The sequence below is a fragment of the Zophobas morio genome, unplaced genomic scaffold (genome assembly GCF_036711695.1).
Source record: "Zophobas morio isolate AGI-343-1 ecotype UQ-CSIRO unplaced genomic scaffold, CSIRO_AGI_Zmor_V1 ptg000007l, whole genome shotgun sequence".
Classification (NCBI taxonomy): Eukaryota; Metazoa; Arthropoda; class Insecta; order Coleoptera; family Tenebrionidae; genus Zophobas; species Zophobas morio.
Window position 1 is genome coordinate 11,797,135 of NW_026972112.1, and position 13,605 is coordinate 11,810,739.

The 13,605-nt window shown below is 31.7% G+C and overlaps 2 protein-coding genes across 2 annotated transcripts; both read right to left on the minus strand.

Annotated features, from left to right (window-relative positions):
• Window positions 1-5,166: 5,166 nt before the first annotated feature.
• Window positions 5,167-9,860, minus strand: LOC135124621 (uncharacterized). The gene is made up of 13 exons (XM_064049830.1): window positions 9,600-9,860; window positions 9,388-9,533; window positions 9,259-9,333; window positions 8,819-8,961; window positions 8,610-8,764; window positions 8,367-8,560; window positions 7,570-7,712; window positions 7,385-7,508; window positions 7,160-7,331; window positions 6,911-7,097; window positions 6,358-6,688; window positions 5,809-6,015; window positions 5,167-5,760 (listed from the first exon to the last, which is right to left on the minus strand). The coding sequence occupies exons 1-13, from the start codon at window positions 9,619-9,621 to the stop codon at window positions 5,209-5,211; spliced, it is 2,451 nt and encodes an 816-aa protein (XP_063905900.1). The 5' UTR covers window positions 9,622-9,860; the 3' UTR covers window positions 5,167-5,208.
• Window positions 9,861-10,121: 261 nt separating this feature from the next.
• Window positions 10,122-12,996, minus strand: LOC135124622 (uncharacterized protein). The gene is made up of 2 exons (XM_064049832.1): window positions 12,571-12,996; window positions 10,122-10,341 (listed from the first exon to the last, which is right to left on the minus strand). Exons 1-2 carry the CDS (start codon window positions 12,848-12,850, stop codon window positions 10,247-10,249), a joined length of 375 nt encoding a protein of 124 aa, XP_063905902.1. The 5' UTR covers window positions 12,851-12,996; the 3' UTR covers window positions 10,122-10,246.
• Window positions 12,997-13,605: the final 609 nt, after the last annotated feature.

Consider the following 13,605-nt stretch of genomic DNA (forward strand, 5'->3'; position numbering starts at 1 on the left):
ATAGTGCCCCCAGTGCGAACAATCGAAAACAAAATTTGGGGAATACTAAGTAGAAAGGTTTACAACAACGGCTGGGAAGCCAATTTAGAAGAACAATTAAAAAGAACAATTTACCAGACAGTTAGAGAAATGGACGTGGACACCATCCAAAGGCTGTAAGACCTACATATGAAGACAATTTTGCGTCGTATTGAATATAACGAATCTTTATTTGTTTTCCCATTAATAATAATTAATTAAGAAATTAGCATATTTCTGGGTTCTTTTTGAAATTCAAATAAAATTAAGTTTGAGCTTCCTATTATTAATTTAAATTTTTTCTCAAAACGTTTTTTTTACGTTAGGTTTCTCGGAAATTAAAAATGTCTCTAATTTTCTTTAAAATATCTTTAAGATTTTGTTTCCTCTGAATTTTAAATTTTCTCTTTCGGACACCACTAACTTTGTATTTTTTGACTGATGATGAAAGTTTAATTATATCTCAAAGAACTCAAAACCAGCATATAGTATGTACTGAATGAACCAAGTTAACAGCAAAAATGACGTGTAAAAACGTACAAAAAATGAGAGATTGGACGAAAAAATGCCCAACTTATGCATTCTTACATAGTAGCAACAATTATCTAACAGCGATAAACATGAACTCAAATTATCACAATTCACGTATCTGTAACAAATACTCCTATATGTATTCGTAATTTATATATTTTTTAAATTTAAATATAAATTAATTAATAATTAACAATAAAATAATAAAAAAATAAATTAATGTCAAATTTTGACTTGATTAGAGTATTTTTAAGCCCTAGTCTGCAAGGTTGTTTTAGGGGTAGTTTTTAACGGTTTCTCCGAACAGGTTGAAATTTTGTATTAACAATCTTCGTATTGAGAAATAAGCAAATATCGAGTTTTAACTAGATTGGAGCATTTTTAACCCCCAGTCTGCAAGGTTGTTTTAGGGGTGATTTTTGAGGGTTTCTCCGAATGGGCTGAAATTTTGCATCAATAATCCTCGTATTGAAAAACTAGGGATTGTCAAAGTTTAACTTGATCAGAGTATTTTTAAGCCCCAGTCTGCAAGGTTGTTTTGGGGGTAGTTTTTAACGGTTTCTCCGAACGGGTTGAAATTTTGTGTCAATAATCTTCGTATTGAGAAATAAGCAAATATCGAGTTTTGATTTGATTGAAGCATTTTTTACCCCCAGTCTGCAAGGTTGTTTTGGGGATGATTTTTGAGGGTTTCTCCGAATGGGGTGAAATTTTGCATCAATAATCCTCGTATTGAAAAACTAGCGAATGTCAAATTTTGAATTGATTGGAGTATTTTTAAGCCCTAGTCTGCAAGGTTGTTTTAGGGGTAGTTTGTAACGGTTTCTCCGAACGGGTTGAAATTTTGTATTAACAATCTTCGTATTGAGAAATAAGCAAACATCGAGTTTTAACTTGATTGGAGCATTTTTAACTCCCAGTCTGCAAATCTGTTTTAAGGGTAGTTTTTAACGGTTTCTCCGAACGGGTTGAAATTTTGTGTCAATAATCTTCGTATTGAGAAATAAGCAAATATCGAGTTTTGATTTGATTGAAGCATTTTTTACCCCCAGTCTGCAAGGTTGTTTTGGGGATGATTTTTGAGGGTTTTTCCGAATGGGGTGAAATTTTGCATCAATAATCCTCGTATTGAAAAACTAGCGAATGTCAAATTTTGAATTGATTGGAGTATTTTTAAGCCCTAGTCTGCAAGGTTGTTTTAGGGGTAGTTTGTAACGGTTTCTCCGAACGGGTTGAAATTTTGTATTAACAATCTTCGTATTGAGAAATAAGCAAATATCGAGTTTTAACTTGATTGGAGCATTTTTAACCCCCAGTCTGCAAATCTGTTTTAAGGGTGGTTGTTAAGGGTTTCTCCGAACGGCTTGAAATTTTGTATTAACAATCTTCGTATTGAGAAATAAGCAAATATCGAGTTTTAACTTGATTGGAGCATTTTTAACCCCCAGTCTGCAAGGTTGTTTTGGGGGTGATTTTTGAGGGTTTCTCGGAATGGGCTGAAATTTTGCATCAATAATCCTCGTATTGAAAAACTAGCGAATGTCAAAACTTAACCTGATTAGAGTATTTTTAAGTGCCAGTCTGGAAGGTTGTTTTGGGGGTAGTTTTTAACGGTTTCTCCGATCGGGTTGAAATTTTGTGTCAATAATCTTCGTATTGAGAAATAAGCAACTGTTGAGTTTCAACTTGATTGGAGCATTTTTAACCCCCAGTCTGCAAGATAAACTGTGGTCTGCAAATTAGAAACGCCTCCTTGCGAATTTGGGCGAAACGTCGAAGCCCTTTGCAAATTTGATACCAGACCCGGAAAACGTCTTTCTGTTACAGTGGCTTCTAAATTATACAATTTTGTTGTTAATTTTTTTCCAAAAATATGCGCATGTGGGGCGAGAATTGTAACTGGATACGATTTATCTACAAAAATTTTGAGACGACATCATCAAGTTTTTGGAAAGGATAAACTTGAATCGTTTGCCAAATTTCAAAATAAAGCGAATTAATACTCGAAAAGTATAAATGTATAAACTGATAACGGGAATAAACAATGAACAAATTTTGGTTCGTGTATGACGAATCTGGTTAAGGAAAAATAGGTCCTTAATTTAAGACATTTCTGCGACTTTAATTCCAAACCTTTACTTAAATACGGTAATATTAAAATTCATTATCGCAAGCAAAAATTCTCCTTCAAAAGACACACTTTTTTGATATCCGGTTTGAACTGATATTTTTAATTGTAATACCTACAGGAACAGGATGCATTTAATTAAGCTAAGTTCATATTTTCTCGATATTTCATAGTTCCTATGATATGAGAAAGACGTTTGTTCGTGATCTGTACGAAAGCAAGTTGATTTGGGCCCTTCTCGCCATAAACCGTTATGCTTCTAATATCTACTAGAATCGAACGGAAGCGGAATTTTAGCCTCCGGACATCAATCGTTAGCGAAGTATTCGCCTGTTTCTGAGTACCGCTTTCTCGACTGAATTATAAAGCAAAACGAGTAGCGAACGCCTACTGGTTAAACCTATCAAAGTTATTATAGCTCTCTAGTAATTGTAGAAGTGCCACTTGTCACTCATCTTGTTTGCTCAAACCACGATTTAAATTTAAGAATTGATTTTTGACCTTTAGCAAGTTTTTTTTTAATGAAATATGAATGAGCATAGTTCCAACGTATAGTGTGCCAACAAAACTCGTGTATGTTGTTGCTCTAAATTTATTTTATATTAAAATATTGTGAAACCATATCACAACACAAATATTTTTAAAAAAAGTAATAATAAACAGACAGCAGAATATTTTTTTTTATAATTATTATCACTAGAGTTAGGCGAAAATAAGTTACTGACTCCCACCACTAGTTCTCACAGGCATGCGACCAAAGAGAATACGAATTAACTGATGAATTTCGTGTTGAACTTACAGCAAAAGTACAAGCTTTTGATTTCGGCAGATTTAGATGGTAGCGATCCACACAGAAAACAATTTCAACAGTAGTTTTAACTAACATCAAAACACAATGTAAAACCCTTATTAATTCTATATACTGGGTTGCATCTAGATCTGCCTTCGTTCATCTATTTCAATAGCTCTCGGCTAGAACGAAATTCCACATTGCAGGAACTAGTGTTAGAATTTCAGTTTGGTTTTCGATTTTTCCACCTACTGTTCCCAGTAATTTTTCTCCATTTTCTAATAAGTCGCCAAAGTTATTCACTGGTTAACCATGATCATAACAATACATCCATTATGACTATAAACTACTCAATCATTATTTTTGGTCATATTCACTTTGATTGAAGTGGCCCCTGTCTAATAAACCCAATAATAAATTTTGTGGAAGATTTGGTTAACGTGGATCCGAAGATAGACTCCTGTGGAACCCTGCTAACAATTCCAAAGAGTCTTTTCAATAAATAATCTTCGTATTCACGGCTATCAGCTTTCGTATGTATCCGGGTTATAATATCTGGAATAGCGAAAACAGAACACATATTGGTCCCCGCTAGTTTCCCCTGTTCTTCTAGCTCCATTGAGTCAGTTCCAGATCATGTACTCCATATTTTTTGTTTTTTAAGAAAAAATCAGAATTCGATCTTACCCCAGTGATTTTTACACCACGGTTTGTTGCTTGTCTGGTTGTATTAATAAATAATTAATCTAATATTGCATCTATGTCGCAAGGAGCATTTCACGTTCTTGTCGGTTGTTTTTTCAATGTCGTCGATCATGTCCTTTAGTTCCTTACCCTACTTACTGGGTGAGCATAGCAACTGGAAACACCAATCTTCACTCATGCGTAGCATTTATTTTGCTTGTCACTTCCTTCTTAGTGTCACTATTCAAGACCGATTGAAGGTTTCCGAAATTGGACTAATCTAAGCAGTTGCATATAGGTAAATCTTTTATTACCAATGGAACAGATGAATGGTCTACTTGATCTTCACCATTTAAAGATATAGCTAGATTACGAAAGTTTCTATGGCGGGTCGAATGACTACGAGCTTATTTCATTCTATACATGATACCAAAGTTTACAGAGTGACAGTTGAAACGGGAAACCTGATACCTATTTACATTTTTGTATTCTCCAAGGTATGAAATGTAAAAAAACTGCCTAACTTCTGCACCCCAATTGCCAAAACCACTTGTCAGTTATATACAGTTACAACCACAATATGCTGCAACTCGAGAAGCGACGTCAACTGACGTCTAATACCTATAGAAAACTCGACTTTGATTGGTCAGTTCAAGTTTGCGCTTTCTACCGGAATGACAGGTGACATCACCTAAATACGTTCCATATTTTAAACCGTCACTGAGCTATGACTACTATAACACTAAGAAATTTGTTCAAGGCCTAGAAAAAAAGCACTTCGTTTATAAATGTGTAAAATTTAAAATACGAAGTTATTTCATACAAATTTTCTTATGTTGTGTTAAGTAATAATAATAATGTTCAGGCATTAATAAATGCCTTACAATTTTATCAGTACCTTATCGGATACTTTTCTTTGCGTATTATTCGAAAACTTATTAGTGTATTTTTGAAACTTTTACTAAAATAATATAGGAACAATATCTACAGATACACGAAGGAAAATAAAATCAAATTAAGTAAAAGAATTTAATAGTCTTATACAAAGTATTCATTATCATAACAATATTCCAAGTTTATCTATGACAATTTTAATATCACTCCTTTGCTTGGTAGTTAATTCACATTTACTAACATTCAACAATTTTTCTGTGTTATCCTTCAAATTACTGATAACAGCATCTGCATCATCGATTTTAATTTTTTTACAGGCAGGTTGATAAGAATTTGTGAAACCACAATGATGTTGACATTTATCGCTCTGAATATTTTCGAGATTTTTGAAATTATATTTCAATTTAGCAGCGCATTTCTGTGAGTAATAAACAATGTCCTGCTTTGATTTTAATGAGTTATTACTTACTTTGTTTATTGCAATTTCATAACTACTATCACCGTTAAGCATGTTAATGAAGCTCTCCAAAGCTAACTGAACAATAATTATGTTTTTATCATTCAACAAAATTTTAAATATTTCATAAATTAATGAGAGTAATGGATGTTTATCTGGTAAGTGATTAAAATTTCTTTTCGCTACTTCATGTAAAATATCATTAATTAATATTTTAGATATAGAACCGGTCAATAAAACTTTCAGCTGGGCTAAAATCTGAAACAATCTGAAAAATAAAATACACACATTTGAGAAGTTACTTACAAGATGAAGATCGTCACTAGTTAATTCTCCACTTACTGCTACTGTGATCCTTATTAATTTAGACAAAAAGTATTTAAAAAATACATTCGTAGAGTGCACATCATGCATATCAAAAGACCATAAATGCATAACTACTGGCAATAATTTCGTAGTATTTATTTCAAGATCGTTAAATTTTGTGTAGGAAACTATACCCACAATTTCCATCTAAAAAATGCCAGAATAAAATTATTTCAGTTGATAAATTGATAATACAAAACTACATTGCAGCCACAACAGTTTTTCCTTTGTAATAATTGCCATTCTTTTTCAAATGAGGTCACGAAATTTTAATAGGATAAATCTATTAATTCTCATGTATAATATATGTATTGGGTAGCGTTATCTTTATAACAATCCTAAAATACACTGCAGTTTCAGACAAATAGCAACGAGAATTTGGATATAACAGACAAAAAGTACAGACCGAAAAACGTAAAAAATATTATCTGGGGCTTGACCCAAAGGAAAAACGAATTTTGATGTGCGCTCCTAAAATATTTAACCTACCAAATTTAGAATATCACTATACGTATAATCTTCTTTTTCAATAATATCCATTTTTTCAAAGATGTCACTCATGAAGAATTCTACATAATATCTGTAACTTAAAGGAACACTTCTACAAGTCAAAATTTTCCACACAGACAACTGATCTGATGGACTGTATTTTGCTACCTCGTTATGACGACCAGCATTTGAAAGACTCGTGAGGATGCGTTGAACAAGAACTTTCAATCGTATTATGGCTGATGTTTCATGAAACACGCCTAAACCAAGCTCTCCAATCTTTTTAATAAGAGTATTTAACGTCAATTGACAAACTTTGTCTGTAGAATATCTACAACATTCATTACAAGTTAGACTTATTTTTATAACATCAAATAAATAAAAAAATAAAGCTCCACTTCTAGGTCTATACAATAAACATCAGCATTTTAAAACAAACTACGCATGCGCTATCGGTCATAGCCAATTAGGCCACAATATAGGAACTTTATTTGCCTAATATTTTTTTTATATTAGCAAGCTTATAAAACAAGGACAAATTAAAAACACTTACTTTAAAACTAAGCACCAAATGTCAGTTACAATCAATGACGTCCATATATGTTCTCCTACTACACATTCCATTAGTATATCTTCTATTTCCCAGAACTGATTTGGAAACAGTAATATCACCACAGCAACATTCATAATAAATTCATCATAGAAATCCGAATCGTAGTCGTAATAATATTCCACGTAACCTAAATAATGTTTCTTTCTTAAGATCAGCCAATGACTACCAAAACTAATTAATGCAACTTACAACTTCTTGTTAAATTTAAAACTTGTCGAATCAAAAAAATTATTTTAAACTCGTTTACCAACTCTTGTTCATGTTCCATCAGTTGTGGTAATTCTTTCATTAACAGATTTATAAGAATTAAAAAGCCAAAATTTTGTTTAGACGTTGGAAATTTCTCATGCATGACACAGAACTGAAACAAATTTGTTAAACATTTAAAACTTATTTTGAAGTGCAAAAGCCAACCTTTAAAAAACCGCTGTCCTTCATTGAGGGTGTTTTAGACTCTGATGACAAATGAAATATAGCAGAAACACAGTCTACAATTTGTTCAGGAAAATTATTAGTGCGAAAGAAACCATCATGCCAACTGAAACCGAATATACACACTATATACATAGTTAAAAGTTATAGACTCGTTTATATATTACCTAAAAATCATAACCCAAAATATAAGTATATCTTCATAGCTATCTGTAAGATTTAAACCGGTTTCAAACAACTTTAACACCACCTTTACAAGAAATCCTGTCACTTTAAAATTTTGATTGAATTTGACTGAATCTGGTACCTCCTGAACAATAAAATAACAAAGAATGTAGTCACATGAATATCGAATCAGTAAAAACTGAACGGAAACATTGATTTAATTGCAGCGTACGTTAAGATAAGAAATATGGGAATCTTAAGAAAATTAAGGGAGGCTCTAAAAACAAAAGGGTAATAAAAGACGTAGGGCATAAAAAATAATTAAACTACGCCATACGTTTTTCACATCATTTGTTTCCAGAGCCGTCACATATGTTAAATTTAAAAAGTCATACGGTATATCTGCTTTGACTAAAGTATACGATATGAGAACAGGTAAACTATTTGTGCTCAAATCTGTTCCGCTGCAATTAACAAGTGACTGTGTATTGAGTGTGTATTTATTAAAATATCATGTTACTATCGGATTAATTCAGGTTATCATATTATGAAAAAAAAAATCCTCCAGTAGACCATGAAATTTATTTTTAAAATAATGAAGTTGGCAACACCCACACGTTCCGTGTTTAGTTTGACAGCTAATAGCTGCGATGCCATCATTATTATTTTAACTTGAGGATTTTTTTTTATCATACGGTTAAAACAGAATGTTTTGACTTGAATTAGTAACAGAATACTTTTTGCAATTTAAATTGCTTAATTTAAGTTCGGCACAGGGTATATAGTCAAATAAATTTACCCCTTCAGTTAACAATTGTAAATTATTATTTATTTCCTCAGTCAAAATTTGAATCGCTGGAGATAAATTCAACGAAAGAACACCATTGTTAGGTGTTTTTTGCACGAATCCAATAAAACCTTTCCAACTGTCTGCCATAGACTTCATATTAACACCCGATAATGTTCTGCTGATTTCAAGAATAGTGTCTACAACTAAATCACAATAAAATAATGTAACGCAATGTATAAAATAATGCAATACTTTTTTTATAGGCAACTACATGTGTTTCGTTAAAAAAATCTATGGTTAAATGTGTATCCAAAAAACTCAAGTATTTTGTATATACTTCTTGTGATTTTCTGAACAACACTACAATTTCTTCAACAGATTTATAATAACAAGTGTAGATCTTCTGACTAAAAAAAATGTAGATATTAGCATTTACGTAACTTATGTAAATTACTTCATACCTGCGTTTACAATGGTCGAACGTAAGAAACAATACGTCAGCCATACTGACAGGTACACTTGCAACAAGATTAAAAACTTCACTGCTAATTTTCAGTACATGCTGCAGAATAACGTTCAATGTATCCATTAAGTGTATGGCCACCTAAATAGTATCAAGAACTTTATTAATTAAAATACTGAAATTCGGAATCACAGTTCTATTTGCATCTTTTATATTAGGTACACGAAATTATTAAAATTTAAAAAAATAGATAGTACCTAAAGAGAGAGATAGAACGTGTTTTAAGAGTGACCACACATGATTTTAACTATAAATAAATCAACCCAATAAACGCAACCACATTTAAAGTAATGTCATGAAGGCTAGATTTTCATTTCCATCTTTATGGAATTATTTGGTCATATAAAATATTTCATGAACTGTAAGCGCCCCATGTACCTGAAAGTTGGATCGAATGATTTCCAGTACGTCACCACTATTGGACTGAACAATTGATGTATTTTTTGCATATATCTGAAACAAATTAAAAATTTTTGAAAAGTACTAAAAGCGCAACGATTTTACTACCTTCTGCGCTGCAGTTAACAAGGAGAACATGACATCTTTTAATAATGCTTCTAATTCAGATACATGACAATATCCTAACTTATTAATCACTTCTTTAATATTTTTCAGTATTATAAGAGGGTTTTCATCATAACTTTGCATTAACCTGTACTATTCATTAAGAATCAACACATAATATGTAGTATATAATTGTGTAACTCAAAAAAAGGATATTGTTTCTTGCTGACTGTTCATTGTTCCAGTTGTTCACAATCTTTTTTCTTTTACGAAATTTCAATTTCGCCTCACTTCTGGTTTTTACTTGAGTTTAAATTGCAGTTCACTTCTTCTCAAGTTTCTGCTCTTCTCGCTTCATAAAACATTGTAACTAATAACAAAGGGGCTAACAACAACGAAATGAAATACAACACAAAACATAACCTCATCGTCCTGTATTAAACTTTGGCGCGATTGCGTCAGGATTGTCAACACAAAGCGGCAACCAGTAATACACTTAACAATATCCCTGGTCACTCAATTCTGTCAAAATTCAAATGAAATATACAAAATTGCGGAATTAAAAAAAAGTCAGTAATGATGACAGTAAATCTTTTAGAAAATAAAAAAGGTATATATTTTGTAGAACGGAAAAAAGCAGAACCTGAAATATACCTACCAAACTACTAATAAATCAAGCTATATGGGTTAACATCGTGCAAGTACATATATTAACAGGGTTAATACAAAACATTCGCGACACTTATACAGTTTAATTTATTTATTTAAATGTACAACAAAATAATCTTCATAACTTAATGTCATAATGGAATATTATGTCTCTGTCACAGTTTGAAAATATTTATTTTGTGTCATGGAAAAATTACTTTTTCTTCTTTTGCTGCTTCTGTCTCCTTTTTTCTTCTTTTCTTCTTTCTCGATCAGTCAAAGACTTGTATAACTTGTATCCAAAGAATACTAGAAAAATAATTTAAAATTATTATTAGATATATGTTACATAAGTAGGCAATGTTCTTTGAATGAAACAGGGTTAATTTTTTGTTCTGTCTAAACTTCTTCTAAGTGTCCATGCTTGTACCGAGAGGACAGTAAAAACACGATCTAAGGCAATCATGGATCTTTGAAAGTTCGTCTTTGATCGTTGCGTATCAAATTTTGAAATTTACAGTAATTTGACACGGCAAAAATTATATCTAAAACAAATCTCCAAAAATGCATGGCTATCTTTAAGCACGTTTTTCCTTGTTCGGCCAGTATTGCACTACTAAATAGACCAGGATTTTATTTGTTCAATTAATTTGTTCTCCCAGTGCAATTCATTACTTTTTTCTTATTTTATCAACATCAAAAATAAATATTATACTGAATTAAAATGATAGGTATATATTACATAGAACAAAGTAGAGCTTAAGCATAAAATCGCAGACAAAACTTAGTAACAAAAGTTACACTATATCAAAGTTACTATGTCCTCACGATTTCAAAGAAATTACATACTTAAACCGTTTCTGAAATAATAGACTGACCGCACGTTAATTTATCAATTATCAAATAGATCTTAGAAAATGATTTCTGATGTCTAGTATTTTTTGTGTTTATTTTTCAGAAAGGAAACCTACAGGATTGAGATAAAATTATGTCGACAAAATTTGTAACATAATGTAGAATCTCTTTGGGGTCGGTAACACAGTCTAACAGCGACCCCTACGCACATATTATCACATTTTGCCGTATCTTCCGCATCCTTCCCTCCTCTTTTGATACTAGAGCTTCTAAAAGTTTCCTCAGTTACGCAATTGCTTAATACAATAGGTACATAATAGATTAAAACAAGGTTTAATTTTATAGGTATCATAAGATAAGTATATTACATAAAAAAAACTACCACATAACTTACCAAGTATTAGCACCAAAATTAAACTGCAAATGATGTAAAAATAGGCATAATAAGTAACCCTTCTTTCAACTAGTTTAGCAATTTTTCCCATAAATTCATCTCCTAGTGCATCTTTTAACTCTGAAGCCACATTTCTAAACTTTTCTTTGAATTCATCTGGATTCAAATTTCTAATCTTTTCTTTCAGTTCATCTGAATTCAACTGATTTTTGAGGTCATTCATATTTTATATTTTATTCACACTATTAATGTAGTTGAACACATTTGACACTAGTACATTTTTTGAATAACATACAATTGGAACACACTTGAACTTTGTAAGAAGTTTATCAATTTATCGTAGATATCAATTGAGTTTACTCTGATATCTTATTATAACCTTTATTCTTGTAATAAGGCAAATAAGAGCAAAATAAATAATATACTGTTTGATATTTGTATCAAATAAAACTGAGACCATAAAAATGTACCACTTGTATTTTATCACAGTACCGTATAGCAAAGCCGATAAAGAATAACGATAGTGTGGCATATAAAATTTTAAACATTTGTGACACAAGAATAAATAAAATAGGAAACTTTGATCCTCAGTTTTTAGTTCCATTACTATACGGACAATCTTTTATTTTTACTTCCCTATAGGAACAAGGATTGACTGTGTTCAAAACATACGAAAATACAAGTCTCCCATTTCCGTTAATTTTCGAAACTAGCAATAAAACTTTGAATACAAATTAACACAAGTACGGTAAAGAAGTTGCTTAAATTTAGTACAAAATACAATCACACAAAAATAATGAAAATTAAAAGAAGAGATCTAGTTATAGACTATAAAGAGCGTACAGCAATTTAGTGCTTCCTTCAAATACGGGTTGTGTATTTATTCTTTACGCACTAGATGCACACGTTATTGCGAAGACATTTTGATTAAATTTTATCAAGTTTATTTGCATTATTAGGTTTTATAAAATTAATTAATTAATTAGTAGTAATTGTACTGTATTTTCGGTAACGTCATCTGTCCCAAAACTGTAGAACATATAACACTGAAACGTCATTTTCCAATAGTGGTGAGTTGGACTTAACTTAATCACACTTAACCCCTCTATATCTCTGAGTACAAGATTAAATATCAGTATATACACCCTTTACACATAAACTCGACACGGTGGTATTTTTGTAATCAACAATAAAATGTAACCCAAGTTTTCCGTAAATTCGCAGGCGAATTCTATATTGTGAATTTTTACTTAAAAAAAAAGAAAATAGTACTAAACTCTGTTCCTTACCAAAAATGAAAAGGAGGACCGTGAGTACCAGAAATAGTACTAATAAATCATGTGACATTCCCGAATTTGGTAATACGGGATCGGCAAAAAAATCGGGCTCTTCTCCATTTGCGCGACGTAATAAACTTTGCCTCAATTCCTCTTTATTTTCGTCTGATAAACCTTCCATGCGATCGAGAGCCTTTAGTAGTTCTTCTATCGATGGCATTTGAAATTCTCCACGGTCCGGAATATCTGGCGGGATGGGAAATTCATCGTCTTCGAAAATTTCGTCGCTCATTTTATTCGCACGCACGCACTTATTGAGAAAATTGACTTATTTTATGTGGCAGAACGATTTCAACAACAGTCGTGTGTTTAGTAATAACAATAAATACAAGGTTTTAAACAAGTCATCAGTTATAGTCCACGGTATGTTATCGCAGGTATGTTGCATAACATATCCTCAATTCAAGTATTAGTGGCATTACTATGGATTAGATAAATTGACAGTCTATAGCTTATTTTTTGATGTCTATCAGATACGTATTGAATATACAAAGGTTGTAAAAATGGAAAAACTTTTGTGTTTGTGTAATTAACTGCAAACAGTGAACTACCAAGTTTATATCTGCTGTATTCAAAACATTGGCTATGTTACTTTGAATTTTTACTTCCAGAGCGTAAGCTAAGTATTGGGAAGATCCGCTAAAGATATATTTAGTGCGTTTATGACTATGACTTCATAACGGATACCTCATAAAATGCAATGTATGCACACAATAGCACGGTTCAAATACAGTTACATAGACGACGTGCCGAATTGAAATAATTTTTATTTGTTACTTTTACAATAGGAGAAAATCTGTTCAAGCAGAGATCTATTGTAGCCCACTTTGATGAAGTCGTAAAAATTACCCCAAACTGAGTAGCATTTAAGCCATACTCTAATGACTTATGTTTTCTCGACGTTTCATGACCCTTAGAATATAAAAAATAGCTCACCCGTTTCTGTCTGTCTTGATTTATAGTAAATAATTTTGCGTAGTTAATGTT